Consider the following 17,924-nt stretch of genomic DNA (forward strand, 5'->3'; position numbering starts at 1 on the left):
GTTACGTCGTCCCGTTTGAAGAGATGTATAAATCAGTCAGAGCTGCCGCCCCGCCCATCGGGGCCACAGTCACCATCGTACCGTTCCAGCTTCCCGGCCGGACGGATCCCGGCGATACGCGAAACGTTTTGCGGGAAAGATGTCGAATGAAGACACCGTAGCGCGACCGATCGGATCGTGGAATAATTGTAACAATACATCGGGCAAAACCTCCGTTCGGGATGGAGTTGAAGTCATTTTTCTCTTCTACCGCTCCCATCCGCGCCTTCCCCCCTCGCGCTAAGCTGTATTGTTTGATGTGCATAAAGCTATTGCACGGAAACGCCCGATACCGACCCGTGACTACTGCATTTGCATTGAACAAGCAAAGGCGAAACAAAAAAACAACGAAACGTGAATATTTTAATACCGCTGTACCACCTTTCTTGTCAGTGCGCGTTGCGTCCTTCTGCGGCGGGAAGGATGGTAAAACCTTAAGCGATAGAACAACGGCAGCCCTTTTGCGCGCGTAATGTCTTCCCGAACTCGCTTGTTCTCGCTTCCCGACGTGAAACTTGCAAAAACCGCGTGAGGAGGGAGGATTTCGCATTTCGTTCGCGGCACATCTAGCAAAGCCAGTCGTGAGACGATCGGTGGCGCTCAGATCCCAGATCGCAGACAGTGCAACAAAACCGGCGGGTCAAAGATGAGGCCCAAAAGGGGTCTCGGGTAGCTCGCGGCACGTATCTTGCCAAGGATTCGGTTCGCAATATCCCCCCCTGCTGATCAATGAATGGGTGAAAGTTTTGCCGTTTCGGCGCAGCAGGTTCTTCGATTGGAACAGCCGTCGGGTTGTTGCGATGCACTGCAAGTGCGGCATTTCGTTACCGTGCTGTTGTGGTATGCAAAATAAATGTTGCCTACTTTACAGCGCTTATGCATAGGCCGCTAGTGTTTTTTTTTTCGCAAAGCGGGATGAAACTGTTTTTCCGTGGAGGGAAAGGGAATGCATATCTACCGCTATTAAATGTCGATCATTATCATGTACATTTCAAGTACAGGATATTCAAGAATTCGGATCTTATGTTCAATATAGTGTGATACCGATCAATAGATATTCTTAAATAGTTTTTATTGGCGAAGCAACTTGCAATAAGAATGCTTCAATTACAATTTAATGTCTTAAGGATTTTATATGTCTTCTAAACAACTTTTTTGCATGAGTTGTAGTACACAAGTACTTTGTCTAGAAAGTATATTAGTTTAAGTTCTTGAACAAAAATTAGTTTATTTTTTTTTTTTGTTAGATTGGTCCGGATGGGGTTTTGGTCCGGTCGGTTCGTGTGAAGACCGACGCTGCTACCATCATGCCACCGGGCCGCCCAAAAATTAGTTTTTATTCCATCCATCCATTCGAGTTTGGACAAATGTCTAAAGATGCGAGCAAAATCGTAGTAAATTACTTAAATCATAATTGATGCCTGGAGGACGTTTTTTTTGCCCATGAATTTCTGGGAATGATATATTGTAAGCACGAAAGAGCGAAAAAACACTTACCTTGCGGAAGTTTGCACGTTAAGAGCAGTGTGTTTACAGCTTCCCATCCTTTGTTTTTATAGGAAGGAAACAAAACATTTTGCAAAAAAGCAAAACTAAACCATTTCTGGCATTTGTCGCTCTGCGCTGTTCCTGCACAGTAATGCTTCGGAACAATGTGATGAAGTAAAAGGCCAACTTTTCCCAGACAGTACCGCCGGCGTAAGACTTTCTTCGTGGCACTTTTACATTTTCACTGGTTTTTCTATGCCATCCTTTTACGCGAAGCTTTACGGTAGCTTTTCACCACGCGTGGCTATTGCGGGCTTTTTCTTACCCATTCATGGGTTAGCTTTCCCCATCCCAGGAGTATGTGTATTCGGTGCTTTCAGCCAAACCCGTCAACAGCAGGTGAAAAACTTTCCGTTTTCCAGTACACATTTTTCCCCGTGCCTTCCCGGTCGCAAAAAAAACGTTGTCCGCCTGTGCACGGTTTCCAGGCTACGGTGGACGACACAAAACTTTCGACATAAAACACTTAATACCCTCTTTTCTTATTTTCGTGAAAATATCCACGTGCGTACAGACGAGCAGCCATTGGCGGGAGGAGTAAAAGTTACTCATAGGATGCTGCTGGCAGGGCGGACGGAAACATCCGAAACTTACCGAAAATAGAAAACAACACCACTTTACTGCAAGCGTTTGACGTAAATAATGAACAGCATCTTTACGGTCACGCAGCGTAATGAAACTTGAATAAAAGTTAAATACTGTAAAAGAGGGTAGAAAAGAAAGGACATACAACCAGTACTACCATTAAAGATACGCCAAAACTTGTAAGCTACAAAAAAAACCTCTCTGTAACATATGCGGAGAATGACGCCGAACAACCACTAAAACAATTTTCTTTCACTTATGTTTTTTTTAATGAAAAATGGTAATTATATAAAAAAACGACACGAAAATAACAAATGAGTTATTGGTTAGGAAAACTTTATAATATATACAGATAAAATTCTCATCACAATCGTCATGCAAATTGTTTCCGCCTCGTGTACAGTACATCTGTTTATCGTTCTCTGTTTTTTTTTTACTTCTTCGTGAGCACATATACCATTTGCCGCTGCCACTCCGCTGTCACTAGTCTACTAGCTTCACGCTTCTTACTAGATGTTATCCTCTTCCATTATTCTTCTTTCGCTTGCTTCTACCCCTTCTTTGCTGTGTGTTAGTATTCGTTCGATTAATTATGCTTTGTGTAGGTATGCACTAAAAGGGACTTTTGCGCTTTTCCTTCGCACCTGTGTGTACCTCGGTTGAAGGATGCAAACAATGAAATGATTCGCTACAGCTAATGTGTTATATGTGTATATATATGCGTGTGTTTGTATATATATATATATAGATTTATGTTATGTTATCGGAAGTAACGCTCGTAAACGAATCTCCTGCACGCTACAAGAGCAAAAATACCCATTGGTGGTTGGCCTATACTTATGGTGTAAAAGTGAATCCTAAAGACGAACAGCATGGGACACAAATACAACACGCAAAATGCGCACAATATCTACCGCCCCTCCCTCTGTCGTTTACGCACCGCTCTTGCAGCACGTTGTGTACCGCTTGTGACATGTATTTGTGCGCTTCCATTTTGTTTCATTTGCGTTAGCCCTTTTATTTCCTTCTTTTTCATCAGAGTTTCTGCTTTTATTTTCGTTATAATTTTAGTATGATACATGGACCCTACAAAGTCAAGTCAATATTTGCTCCGGTTTGATGTGTATGTGAGCGCGCATGTATGCATCTCGAGTGCAGTGTGGATCGGGTGTAATCCACTAATTAATGTCAAGCGTTTTCGAGACCAAAAAAAAACATTTTTAAAATATGAAAATCAAAAGCTGTGTAAAATTATTTACAAAAGAAATCATTATCAAAAAGAAAAAAATGAAAGTCAATACGGAAACAAGAGTAAAGAACAGCGATAAACTAGGCAAAGTGAACATATTACAAAAACATATTAAAAATTAAAAAGAAATTCTCAAAAAAAAAACAAAAACGTATTAGAATTGATTTGAAAATACGGAAAACAAATGATAAAAGGTAAATATAAAACAGTTTGCATAAAAAATAGCATATCATGAAAGATGGCAATATTCGCACACAAGCACAATGTCTCACACTCACGAATTTTATCTTTTGAGCATACGAGGGGAAAAAAACACATACAATGTACGGAACAAGTACACGCATACACACCAACACACGCACAAATTCGTCCCTGGTCTGAAGTAATGAGTGGCGGTCAATGTTTGCCATGTACGACGGCTGTACTGCTTGGCTAAGTGCATAAACGCAACACTGTACCGGAAATGTGTCCCTTATTCACGATTCCTACACTTACGCGCTACTATTTAACTTCTCGCGGGTTGCTTCCTTTTTTTCTGTATGTTTTTTTTTATCTTATATTGCAATTCTGCAACCCCAACTCCCTACTGCAAATGGCACCGGAACGAAACGGTAAATCAGGCTACAATCGGGGATTAAAAGGGGTAATTAAGGATAAATGGAGGCGTAACATAACAGAGCCTACGAAATGGATGCTCCTGTTTGATTTACCTTTTCGTTTCTTTTCGTTTTTTTTCCACCCACTTCTTTGTTTAACAATTAAGCTTCTAAAACTGAAAACAAGAGCTCCTGTCCAGCTCCTGTCGAATGATATGACCGAATCTGCCTGACGGGTGCACACTACGCACCATGGCAAGATCACCTCAATAAACATTACAAAAAAAACTCTTACTGATATGCAGATAAAGCAGACCGACACTAGCGTACAGATGATTAATAGAGATTACATTTGGGTAATAATAATTTAGTGGAAACAACTTCGCACTACTGGCGGTGGTGCCAGGCAAGAAACGTCACGCTCGCCGCACCTGATTCCATAAGAAAAAAAAATCGAACCTGGTTGGCGGCGGGTATTCGGTGGATTCCGGGGGAAAAAGGGTGGATGATTGGTTTATTTGAGGTTAGGGGGGCATGAAGAATACTATTGGCGGTATGCCATCTTGCCGCTGCACCAGACGGATCCTTCCCGGCCTGTCAAGTACAGCACCAAAGAAAAAACATCTACACTCTAGAACTCACTTTCCTTCACCAACGATCACGCGCACGAATTACGGATCGAATTTGTTGGGTTCCGTTTACGTGGTCGGAAATTCGAGGGCACTCCACTGGATGGTGCTGGTCGGTCTAGTAGCATGAGCCCGCCTGTTGCTGATAGCGGCGCAGCCGCCTATTCCAGTCATCCTTCCACTCGATGATGATCGTTTTCGGGCCGAGCATTAGATTTTCCGCATTGCTCTTCGCATCCATGCCGAGGATCAGGTAAGACCTATTGCGACAAAGAGAAGCGAACAGTGGCAACACCTCCGGCAAGGTAACGTTTCACACCCATTCACTTACTTGTTGATCTTGATGTTGGGACAGCGGCAGTCAAGATTCTTCGACGGTACCAGCAGCCCAATGCTAGATTTGCGCTGGCTCGCCAGTAGCAGCGGTCCGTTCGATTTGAACACCGATTGCACCTGAAGATTGAAGCGGACCTCGTCACGGGGTGAATTTTTGCCGCCCGGGGTCGTACGGCCCGTCACCTTCGCCATGATGGCTGTGTTATTATACAACGAAAGAAAAAAAAAGGGAGAGAGAAAGAGCGGTGTAAGGTGTCAAGAGATACAGATAGGCTGACAGAGCCAGGCCAGACGTGTAGTGCAAATTGGAATTGTAAACAACCAATTACCATAATCGCGTTTGCAGAATTTGTTCAGGTTAAGCCGCTTCGTGTCGAATTTACATTTGCCACAATCTGAAAGTAAGAAGGATTATGAAAAAAAAGGAAAGCAAAAGATTTAATTGAAGGAAAGGAAGGATCACAATAATATTTCTGTGAGCGTTTTATTTTATGTAAATCTATTATTACTAACAAGTACGAATAACCAGGCGCACCCATTAGGTTGGAAAAGTAGTAAATTCTTCATTGATTGCTACCATAATTTAGCTTCAGGTGTAGAATAAGTTCTTTAAAATACGTCTTCTTTCAGGTTTAGTAAATGATAATTAATTCTTGTTAATGCTTAGCTAATCAAATATCCGGCATTTTGGGAAGAATTACTTCAAGCTTGGAAAAGGAATTAATGACAGACAATTTGCATAATATGATGGATCTAATTATTTTATCTAGATAGCAATAATTTTTTATAAATAAAATGATGTTGAAATGATAAAATTTTATATAAATACAATTATGAATATAATTTTTATAAATATTATTACATTGATTAGCCTATAAAAACATTTTAACCTTTTACTTTATATACTAATCCCTTTCTATTACTTTAAAACTTGAAAAATCATAAAACTTGCACAACAAAAATGTGCAAGTGAAAAAACATTTAAAGCTTTTCTAGATATCTATAATCTATTTTTATGGTTTTTTAAAGGCAAACTTGTGTACAAAATCTGTATTATGAACGCCAAAAAAAAAAATGCAACCCTGAAACCATTGCTGAACTCAACACGTATGAAAATATTTTTGTTTTAAAATCTCCAGTGCAATTTATTTATATGCAAATTTTTTGCCACCGCACACCAATGAAGCTGATGCTGGTGATTTTGTTTTTGTTTTTCATCGCACACGATACGGTACGCGAGTTTGGAACGCGCGTACGGCGGCCATTTTTCCCCCCCTTGCATCGCTTTATTATTGTATGAATTATCAGGAAAATAAATTCCAATAAGTGAAACGAATCGAAAATAACAATATTTTGGCCCGTGACCAGGCAGCATAGAGCGCTACTAACAAAACAATCTAAAAGAGCAGAGCGCAATAAAAAAAAACGCAAGCAGTCTGGCAGCACCGAACAAACAGGATGGCAAAAGGAAATGCACCGGTGCGATAATAATTGCACGGGTGAAGAATTGGCACATGGCAAAAACAATTGTTTTCGTACTATAAATTTATCTTCGTGAATGTGTTTTTCTTGTTTTATATCTTTCGCTTGCGTCTAATGCTCCGTAGGGCTCGTTGCCCTGTGGAACTTCCAAACATCATTCCTTATCGAATAAACATAAACAATACGGTATGTATACTTACTTTCTTTGGTGCTTTCGCTTGCATCCGGATCGTACTGGTAGGATTCTGGTGCAGTGTTCTGGGCTTGGTGGTTGATGTTAATGACTCGAGGTATTTCTATGTCGTTGGCGAAAAAAAAAAAGAGGAACACACGTTACGAACCAGATGCTAGGAGAGCTCAAACTACCCCCGCCTAAAGTTGAGTAATTTATATTTTTATCTTTAACAATTAATTTTGCATCTTTCATGTGTTGTTTTTCTTTTCTGTGTGCATCGCTAGTAGTCGCCTTCCTACCTTCTGGGAGACACCGATAAAGGGGACACCCTTATACAGCGGACCACTGGAACTGAAACTGACAACACCGAATGGAACCAGTCATTTTCATATTCAAAGTCACTTACACAGCTACGTAAGGAAACACTGGTTCATTTTAATTAACTGTCTCATTCGAGTGTTGCAGCTCCGTCCCGAGTAGCTGGTGCACAGTGCCCCGAAAAGGTGGAAGGCACGGCGCGGTACACGCTGGATGCCCTCTACCGTTTGTGTGCCCCGCATGTTTGCTTTTGTCCCCCCCTCGTTCAGCCCTCCGCCCGGTTGGCTTACGTACTTATGCACGGTGCGATATGCGAGCGGCTCTGCTGGTAGCCGCGGGCGCATCGGTTGCAGTTCAGTCCCGTTACGCCTTCCTTACAGGTGCACTGGCCCGTCGTGTGGTTGCAGCTCTTACCCGACGACCCAATCGGATGGCAGTCGCAGGCTGTCGGAGGAAGTTTTGCCGGGGTTTGTTTGGCGGATGTAACAGGCACAGGTAGGGAGAAAGAGAGAATAATAAAAAAGGGGAAAGAAAATGAGAGAACGTCGAAACAAGGAAAAATAAATCAAACGAAACTAGAGTAATAGTGTAGTGGAATGATTTATGGAGCTGGTGAGCCGTGTGTATCGGAGCGTTTGCGGCAGGGATTGTAAATTCAGCGGTGTTCGGTGCGCGGTACGATGTGGTACATTGGGAAAGGGCTGCAAACAGAAAGACAGAGTGAGATCTATCGATTGTTAGTACTGGCCCCACCGGTACCGATGCAGCAAGGCCACGGACTTGCTGTTATCTTCTGCCCTGTATCAGCCTCCCAACCCTGAAGGTTACACGTTACGCTGGAACGTTCAGCACATTCTACTACTAAACGATTTCTTTCGGAGCCCGGGGACTTCCACTTTATTTCGCGAAGCATACCGTTGGTAAATTGATTTGAACCGGTGGAGCACTATTCCCCCCCCTCTGGGAGGAGTCCGCACCAGCAGATTCCGCTACTGGCGCATGTCTGGAGCACCCGGGAACGAATGCTAATGATGATTGACTCCTGCAAATCGAGCATATCGTTTCCGCTGTTTCACGACCGATGAAGACGGAACAGTAGGCTAATTAGTTATGTCTGTCTGCATCAGAACCACCCTCTCGGAGACCTCTCCGTGCACTGCCGTACCGGCAGTGGCTGCAGCAGTTCTTGTTCTTGTTGCCCTTGACAGTGAACTTTAATCAAACTAGTCGTCGGTGGTACTATCGCAACAGTTAGTTGCATTTTGCACCGTGACTAGACAGATTGCAGATATCCCAAACTTCATTCTAAATAAAAACCTCGACATAGAATGGGAGATAGCTCAGAAAATCTGGATCTTCGATGCACAACATCATGTAGATAGACGAATGATACACCTGGAAATCATTTGTTTTGTTCGTCTACATCTTCCACGCGCTAAACAACTTCACACCAACAGCTTCTATGCACAAAAAAGCAACATCCAGCGATGTGATTCGCTCCAGCATAAATCTTGTCGCGTGTCGTGTGTCGCCCACGTACTCACCGCAATTCACTTTCGGTGCACTTCGGAACGTCTCTATTATTTACCTTAATTAAAACAAACCATCCGTTCATCACGCACCCTCCAGTGTAGCTCAAACCAGTCATACCGCAGCTCAACAACCGACATAGCCCGCAGAGTCTGGCACTTCCTTTACGTTGGCAAAAACGTGAATGGCTCCTAGCCGATGCGATTTTGTTATTTTATGTGACGCTGTTTTGTCACAAGCAAACCATTTCAAACAACACACACATTTGTCTCATTTCACCTAACACACGCACGGTCTAACCACGAGCGCACAAGCGGGTGGGTGGGCAGCAAAGGAGCCTCTCCAAAACAAAAATCGCGTCGAAAATCGAGCGGCTACTGAAGTTACATGTTACGTCCACACAAGCGCGGGCGCTCGATCGTTCAGGTGTTGAAGGACAAACACACCAAGGGTGCCACATCTGTTACGCACAACTGTTTGCTGCCGGATCAAACTCAAGCGACGCAGCAATCCCTTTAAAAAAACATCAAAGCGGCATCGGTTGGCCATCGCACTTTGCAAAAGCCGAAAAGTGCTACAAGTCACTCAAGATAAACAGTTACCACATGCTGCTCCCACGAAATGGCCAGCAATGGTGGTTTGATTCAATTATTTATTGAAATGAGTCGGATAAATCTAATCCAGTGGTCGGCAAAGTCCTGGTGGAGATTAAATTTGTGTTTCTATTATACAACAAATTTAGAGTACGGTAGAAGAGTGGGACCTCTCGTTACTGTGCATCGAAGGTCGTGGCACTAATCACATCAAAACCTGCACTCTGTAATAATTTCATGATTATCCGGTTCTGAGGATACATTAAGTAGAATGTATGATTAGTATGCTATGACTTAGTTCGGATTAAACCGATCACTAGTAACTTAGCGGGAATTAATCCAGTTATACTCTAGAACAGGGAGTATCCAGTGCAGCCCACAAGGCTATTGCTTATATAGCCATTTTAATGAAAATTTGTAATTTAAAAAAAGTTGTAATTATTTTTCGAGCTGTTCAAATATTAATTACTGTAATAGTTAGTAACATTTAATTCTAGCAATTGTGAAAAAAAAAATCATTTCGAGCGCAACATCGCTCTAAATTACTCGCAAGATACAGGGTTTTACAACAGATAGAATATGACGAGCCCAACTTAATGAATCGCGTAAGCTTTTAAGATAAACGGGTACATTGATAATGTAACACAACACATTTTACTGAATCGCAAACGCTGGATATGGAGTGACGGGCACATTTTTTTTTCTTCTTATTCTTTTTCGGTACAACAACCTCAATAGGTCTAGGCCTGCCATTTCTGGCTTTCTGTGACTTTATTTACTCGTAGTTGGATCAGTCCTACGTACGGGAAAATTTACTATTTTAGTGTATCGGTGGCACAATTTAGTGAATTTCAAATCCATCCGAGCTATTTACGTACCTGCTGGATTCAAGAGTTGTGATAGAATATACAAAATTAATGTACGAAATTTGACACGAAGGTAAATTGTCGATTATAAATTAGGTTTGATGATGATAAATACTGATGATAAATTTTCTGCTTAAGTTTGAAGTCCAACTCTTGAACCGGCTTGCACGTAAACAGTCCGGCCGGATTTGACTTTCACTAAATTGTGCACGCGATTTCATGTCCAGTTTTAGCGATTCAGTAAACTATGTTACTTATTTTACTTGTTACTTGTGTTACTGTAAGCTTGTTTTAGAATATCGATATTCGTGTCTATCTTATTTTTTGTGCGGTTCGGTAATTCGTAATTACCATATCCTATCTAATGTAAAACCCTGTAATGTGTAAGTGGCCCTCACGCTGTGATAGTTTCAACAAATGCGGCCCGCGGGCTGATAAGTTTGGAGACCCCTGCTCTAGAACTTTACTATTTACTTTGAATAAGTGCAACTTTCAAGTAACAAAACTACTAATCAAGTTTTAGAATTTTCAAGGATTTTTCTAAGAATAGGAGTTATACGAAAAATTTGTAAATCTCTGGAGTAAATTGATGTCAAGGCAAAGGTTTTCTGTGGCGAGGAGAATAGACATCATGTGCTGAGTGATAACTGTAGCGTGGGTGTTTTCACTCTTGATCGATAAACGATTTTGAAAGACGAACTTAACGCCATAAAATTGTTCAAGATGCTGTTGATTGTTCAATGAGGGACTCCAAAAAAAAACGGCCACATCACCATAAAATATATTCAAACAAAACTATGTCAGTCACCTACTGCCTCTGAAAGCTTGAATTAATAGTAGGTGTGTGCTAGTAAGTGGTAGTACTGTATACTTACGCTTGCAGGTTTTCTTGTGGGTGATCGGTTTGGATGGATCCTTGTAGAAGCCCTCACGGCAGTAATGGCAGTGGCGCCCGGCTGTATCATGCCGGCAGTCCGTACACACACCACCCGAAACACGTCCCGACATCTTGTACAGCTCGAGATTGAAGCGGCACTTCCTGGCATGGCCGTTACACTGACAGGCTGGGGTAGAAACGGGGGAAGCGGAAGAAGAAAAAAAAAACAAATGGAAAACGTTAAACACCGTAGCTACGTATCGAAGGTTCTATTTGGGAACGACATTCCCCAGAGTGTTGTTGGGGAAGCAGCAATCAGGAACGAACGGATTGGTTTGCGCGTCTTCCAACATTCCGTTGCCTCGCCACATGTACAAAAACACTCACACGCTTGCGTTTCAAATTGCCTGCAAATTGGGTCGCATATTTTAAAAATCAAAAGGACAGGCCACCCCTCCCTATTTCGACACCCGTGGTTCCGTGGTTGAGTAGAACGAAAGGACGTAATTGATAATTCATTGCTCCCCAGGGGAGTGTGCCGGAGCGCATTGCAGAAGGGCGCCGACATGGACGCATGCAGGCAGCACCCTTTTAAGGCGATTACGCCGATAGTCCGCCAATCCGGAAGGACGCTGCGCAAGCAGTGCTGAGCGGTAAGAGGTAACGAGGTGGAACGTGAAGAAAAGGAAGACATCAGCAATTTGTCGCTTCAATGAGAAAGTGCATCTTGCGGTGTGCAAGATACGGTGGGGATCTTCTTCCCATGCAATACACAGCCCACCGCCACGATGGTTCGGGGCGATCAATCGAGCAAACGACGACGTGTGGACGAATATGGAAACCTGCTCCTGCGTGATGCCATGTCGTCCACCAACAAGGCAATGCGCCCGAAACGGCATGATAAACGGCAAGATACGAACCGTGTGATAGCGAAGCGAACGGCAGTGCCGAGGGATCGGTTGGCTGTGTGTGCACGAGGAGATCCCCGTGTCGTGGAATCCGTCCACAGTTCCGCAAACTCGCGTATAAGGCAAGTCAATCGCCGCATCTCGCGAATTGCCTCGGGGACTCTCCGGCAGCATGCCCAGTATGGATGGATGCGCAGCACACCGAACCATGCAGCTGAAGTGAGGCCCACGGCCCGGGGTTGCTCCCGGCGGTAATGCCGTTTACCGAAAATTATTTCAAACCCGCTTCAGACCCCAAAAACGGTGTTGATCCGATTCTGCTTGCGGACCCAGGATCACAATGGAACAATAAGCGAACCAGACCGGCAGTCATGTTTGTTGCGATCGTGTTCGATGTCCGGGAACAAACAGCTGCTGTTCGTGACGGTTTCGCTTCCCTGGACCGCCGACTTCATGCAGCGTCTGGTCGTTTGAAGGTTACGGAGCTCACACAGCGATACCCACAAAAAATTGTCATAGTACACCGGGACACGATTTCTGTGCTCCGCACTGATTGTCAACAAATTTGCTGAACCCACCAACCCGTGCAGTATGACATGAAAGCGAGATAGACCGAGAGCAGCAGTTTTTTGTCTTCCACGCCTTTCTTGAGGCGGATTTCATGTTGAAGCATTTAGCAGTGGAGCGGGAGTAGTTGTCACAATAGAAACAAGACCAACGGCTCGGTTGAAGGGGAAATGACACGCGGCTCCCTATTAGCTGCGGTACAACTACTAATTCTGCCTCAATATCTAACCCGGGAAAGGCTTGGTTCCACGCAAACGTGACCTACACACACCGTGCCACCCTCTCAAAAGAAGACCCTTCTTGGTCACAGCGGTGAGCAACAAAAACAGAACCCCAAAGAAGGTCGTCCCATCGGCAACACTGGTTTCACTGGTCTACCACTCCTCTGCCACCTGCTAGATACCCGGGAGTAATTGCGAATGTCGACACGTCGTCGTACATCCTGAGAAGGTGGCAGCAGCAAGAGCCATTTCTGCGTTTCTCACCACCAGATAGCCAACCCAATAGCTGCTCCATTCTGTCCGTATCCGGACGCATTCCTGTGGAACGGTGTGCGGCAGGTGCGCAATGCCCAGAAAAGGCAGTCAAATTAATATCAATAATCATTTGCCACGAACGTTTACGTTTGGTGGTCGTCTCCCGGCGTACCGGGCCGTTGCGTACCGGTCGTCCAAAAACCAGACCCCGGTGAGTGACGTATTGGCGTTGATCGATCGATCGATTGGCCGCCTGCTACGCAACCTGTCCTGCTGGGCCGGTAACCAATCGACTTGGGCTTGCATGACAATTCGTCTTCGGCGTACCATACGCTGTATGTGTGTAAAACATGATCACCGCTGTTTTTTTTTTCTCAGTTACGCAAACATGCGTGTTTGCTAAGGATAAGGAAAAAGGGCAGATAGCGAAGGTTAGTGCTTTTGCGGGAATTGTGTCACTGCCGAAGGAGATGTCGTGTTTCCGCGTCAGTCGTCGGATCACTCTGCGCCAAGTTCTCGACGCCGTACTGTGTGGACAATCATCATACGCAGAGCCTTTGTGAGGCGAAAGGTCAACCGGCACGTCCACTATGTCTGAACAAGATGGCGGAAAGAAGATTACCAGCAAGCGACCATAATTCCTTCGGAACCGAACGTTGTAGCATTGTGTTCTTTGCCTTCGAATCGTAGCTATACAAATCAATCTATGAGTTTCCAAAGCAACTAACGAAAGAGACTTTATGACTCCTCGAAAATCAAGGTCATAAAGTCCCAGATGCCTCTTTCGTCTATTTCTCTCGGCCATCCTCAAGACTTCCAAATGCATCGTAAAATGATGTAAATTTTAAGGCACTACAAATGCAAGAATCAATAGAGAGTCCACTATGATATGGACAAGAAGGATATCCATTCTCAACAGGAAAAAGGAAACAGGAGTCAACAGGAAAAATCCTCTGGAAATACGATTGAAGTGACAATCTTCTGCGATCACAATGTTTACAATAACAACGGCAGACCCACCTAATTTCGGAGCCATTCGAACGGTGATGCTATTGCAGTTTAGTCACTGGTTCATGCTATACCCATTTGCAGCAGCTACTGGCTGCCTACCAAATCGGGTCTTCCATTTCCATCAATTGCCAAATCCATATATGGAATTAAATCAACACACTGAACACGTGTTGCTTCTGCCCCGACAGTGCTATTCGGGTCAGTGTGATGCATCACTCCGTTCGCAGGTGTGCAAAAAGGCATAATCTGTATGAAGGTGTGACTGCGCGATGGGTTCATCTTGAGTTAAGTTAACGATTAATATTTCACATCTGTTTTATTTCTTCTCTCCAATGCCTATTAACTTGTACCCAAATGATCAATAAAATAAGCGCCATCTAGAAAGTATTTAGGTGGATACCTTATATGTCTTCGCTTCTTACACCACAAGGTTCCGTATAAGTGTAGTGAACATGGGAAATAAAACCAAAACTTTCGTTCCCTTTTTTTTCCTTTTGGGACCGTCCGGTGGTGCCCGGGCACAACGTTTCCAGTTTTATATGCCCGAAACAGTCAACAAGGGAACAAAGAAAGGTACAATAAATCAATTAATTAGTGCCTACTAACGCCTCTGACCTACGGAGTAGAGAACAGCTCCGAGCAAAAAACAAACCCCCACCCCAACAGCAGAAAGTGGCAAACGGAATTAATTGAAATTTAAACGCAACCTGCTGCTTGACACGGGAGACCGAAAAAGAAGAGAAAACCACTCGTCCAATAAAATAACGACATAAAAGAAACTACAACCCACTTCGGTGTCTCCAATCAGTTTATGTGAGCGGTGGCTATAAAGTTTGGTGATGGATTTGTTTAGTCCGGGCTTTGTTCGCAGAAAGCACTGGCCAGTGTGTGTGTGTACTGTGCACGACTTTTAGGCATTGCAGACTCGTTAACATTTCCAGCCCGGTAAGCCGGATGCCCGCAGAAATGGCTGGGAGCGTTTCCTCGAAGTCGTCAGATTTTGCACACGGCGTTTGGTAGTAGCGTTGATATCCGGCTTCAATCTTCCCAAGTCATCTAGCGTTCCCAGGCAATACGTAAAGCTTTATGCGTGCATTAGGTACACAGCGAAAATACGTTGGGATAGGTAGAGTTCTCTGTTCGGTAGAACCTCCGGACGAGCTCACATACATGAACATTGCCAGGCAAAATATAACCACATTCTACTGAAATGAGCGCGGCAGTAGCGGCAATCAAGAGAAAAAGTTGATTATATTAATTAAAGTTCGATTAGCAAACAGTCCTACAATGGGAATTATAGACTTCAGGGTGCGAAAGGTTGGAAACGCAGAGAATGGTGATTGTCAAGGGAAACCCTCAATATCAAACCGAGAATCGAATTCCCTTCCTGCGGGATTGCCCGGGACACCTCGGTTAACTGTAGCTACAGAGGGAGTGGAGTCATCTAGCCAAAACTCCCTTGTTTTTGGGTAAGAGCTCATGTTTGTTTGATTTTATTTACTTTTTTGTCCATCATTTCAGTCACCTAGCATGATGATCACATATCAGACTCCTTCAGGAAATCGATGGAATTAGCACAAATAAGAGAACTGAGCAAAATGAACACAGTAACCGGTTACTGTGGTCCAATCAACAGAAAACCCAACCACCAAGACGATGTGGCTGTCAAACGCGAGGTGACAGCTACGATTCTCAAAACCGATCGTCCTCTCCGCCTGCTCCTGCAACCTGCTGCAAATGGTACTGCTCGGTCTATCATAAATTGCTAGCAGCTTCGTTACCTTGTACACCTATCGCACACAGGGCTTCAACGGAATTCCGAACGCACCCCCCTCTATTCACCGGGGTGTGTTTTGTGTAAATTATGCAAACAGCATAAAAATAGTGAACAAAACCATATCCCTGATATCTGTTGTTTTAGAGCGGAAAGCACAGCGCGTGCTGGTGCCGTTTGTCGTTTATCTTGTGCAAGACATCGACCTTACGCCGTGTGCTCGAATTTCGGGCGGCTTATCTACTGCACACCGCGCATGTTTGACACATATCGACACCCGCAGACATGTTGTGACTCGGTGTATGGAGCCGGTTGTGATAACTCGTAAATATACTGTCCTCTCACAGGGTCTTGGCAGAAGATAAAGCGGTAACCTGATCGCGAGTCAACACACTAGCGCGATTCACCCCGGCACAAGCGCTTCTGTTTTCGATGTGTCCCGGGCAACAGGAGCACTGAAACGTTTGATCAGCATACCGTCTAGTGCTGTGTAACGGTTGCAATAAAATGTGTATATAATGCACTTTTTTATCATTCAACAATCTAGAGAGTTGACGACTTCGGTTGAGGCGCAGATGAAGAAATGTCACTTTTTTCCCATTTTGTGTTTCAATTCTGTTTCCCTCTCTCGTTCCACGGGTTGAAAAGAATTGACGCTTTAACAACGCCGTATATCGCTTTCGAACAATTAGCGTGACGGCATCGGTTTCGACCATCGTCTCTCGCCTTTTCCTATCAGGAGTTCAGTGTCTAAATTAGTGGCGTTCATTACCGGGGGGGGGCTTAATGTCACTCATTACCGAACCCTATATTTTATATCTTTCATCCCCCGCTCAATCTACACGCCGCAGCATGTGCCACACTAATCCCAAAAATCGGAGCGCAATCGAGAGTAATTCGAGAGGTGCGAATCTCCATCTCGGTTTTTTGCACTTTCTTCTTGCTCTCCCGCGAGAAGTGCGGCTTTACTCCAGGTCGGCGCGCTCTTCTAGATTTGAACTACGATACACAGGGCACTGCGGGCCCAGGTGTACTCTGTGTCGCCTACCAACACGACCACCTGTATCTCCACGCTGACAGTGCGCTCGAGCGTGTACAGTATGGTTACGACGATCGTCATTAGCATTAATGACACGCCAATTAAAATAATTCTCACCTCACGCACGGGGCTCGGCCCAGGTTCGAGGCGAACCGATATTCAACCGCGGAATGTACGTTTCGAGTCTCTCACCTTATTATTAGGTGTGTTCTTTTTTTTTTCATCTTCTTGTCGTGTTGCCACGGCTTCATATATTTACCGTCGGTTCGGCGCTGGTCCGAGATATTTCTGGCCCCCTTTGCGACCGAAGGAACAAAGTGGTACGATTATGAGCTTGGCGCTTGAAACGTGAAGCGAATAATAACCATCGCCTTGCGCTTCCTGTCGTTCTCTGTTACACAGCGTGTGGTTTTTTTTTTCACCATCGTACGATTGAGACCTGATTGCATACTGCACACGGCTAATGCTTTACTTGCACAAGAAAACCATTTCGTTTGCGAGCACATTGACCGGGTAAGGAAATATCGCTATCGATTCCGAACAGTGAGATCTGGAATGTGGCTTGTGAAACGTTTAGGATGTGATGTGTATATGATCAATCCAAGTGTTTCGTGCGGTACCAGACAGGAACCATGCTCAGTACCAACCAGCATACCATGTTCGACGCAATGTCGGAAAAGCCTTTCGATTCATCAAGCTTCCCTTGGCGACAGTTTTTTTTTCCTTTTCCCTGTCTGATGCTTCATTCCCATACATTGCGCTCAATCGTTAACGTTCATCGGGGAAGGATGTTTAGCAAAGCGAAAGGTTTCAAATTTCCCAACAACACCAACCTGTGTCGCATCGGGAAAAACACCAATACGTACCGGGATTGCGATTGATCGATCGCAAACTGCCGGAGCCCCCCGTTTAAGCATATCACATCTTCCCATATCCACCCGGTCCACGCAAAAAAAAAGACAAGCACCACATCGACAGTCTTGACCTTTCATATCAAGCTGGATCCATCATCGGAAAAGCATCAAATGGTTTTAATGGAAAATTTATTTGAATTCCAATCCTCCGCCGAGCAGGAATTTGAGGCGAGGTCGAGACCCGGCGACTCATCCCTCTTCCATGCCTGCCGGACGGTACGGTTAAACGATCCCCCGTTGCCCTTGTCTCGCGCGTCGGTCCGGTTTTGTGGGACAAATTGGAATTTATGTGAGTGGGTCCGTGTTTATGACGATCCGAGCAATTAATATCGATTTATCGTACGATGGGGCGGCGGGTTTGCGAGCACCCGGGGGATTGTTGTAGAACGGAAAGATTTGCTGCCGCAAAAGA

General features: G+C 44.3%; 1 protein-coding gene across 1 annotated transcript in view; it reads right to left on the minus strand.

The window, feature by feature from the left end:
• Nucleotides 1-4,764: 4,764 nt before the first annotated feature.
• The window catches only part of LOC128712731 (netrin-B-like), a 58,286-nt gene continuing 45,126 nt past the window's right edge, over nucleotides 4,765-17,924 (minus strand). The window contains exons 2-7 of the mRNA XM_053807610.1: nucleotides 10,822-11,010; nucleotides 7,252-7,401; nucleotides 6,665-6,760; nucleotides 5,312-5,377; nucleotides 4,978-5,179; nucleotides 4,765-4,906 (exon numbers count right to left, since the gene is read on the minus strand). Of these exons, the coding sequence (XP_053663585.1) occupies nucleotides 4,765-4,906; nucleotides 4,978-5,179; nucleotides 5,312-5,377; nucleotides 6,665-6,760; nucleotides 7,252-7,401; nucleotides 10,822-11,010 (845 nt within the window). The remainder of the gene's footprint in view (nucleotides 4,907-4,977; nucleotides 5,180-5,311; nucleotides 5,378-6,664; nucleotides 6,761-7,251; nucleotides 7,402-10,821; nucleotides 11,011-17,924) is intronic.

The sequence above is a fragment of the Anopheles marshallii genome, chromosome X (assembly GCF_943734725.1).
Source record: "Anopheles marshallii chromosome X, idAnoMarsDA_429_01, whole genome shotgun sequence".
NCBI classification, from domain to species: domain Eukaryota; kingdom Metazoa; phylum Arthropoda; class Insecta; order Diptera; family Culicidae; genus Anopheles; species Anopheles marshallii.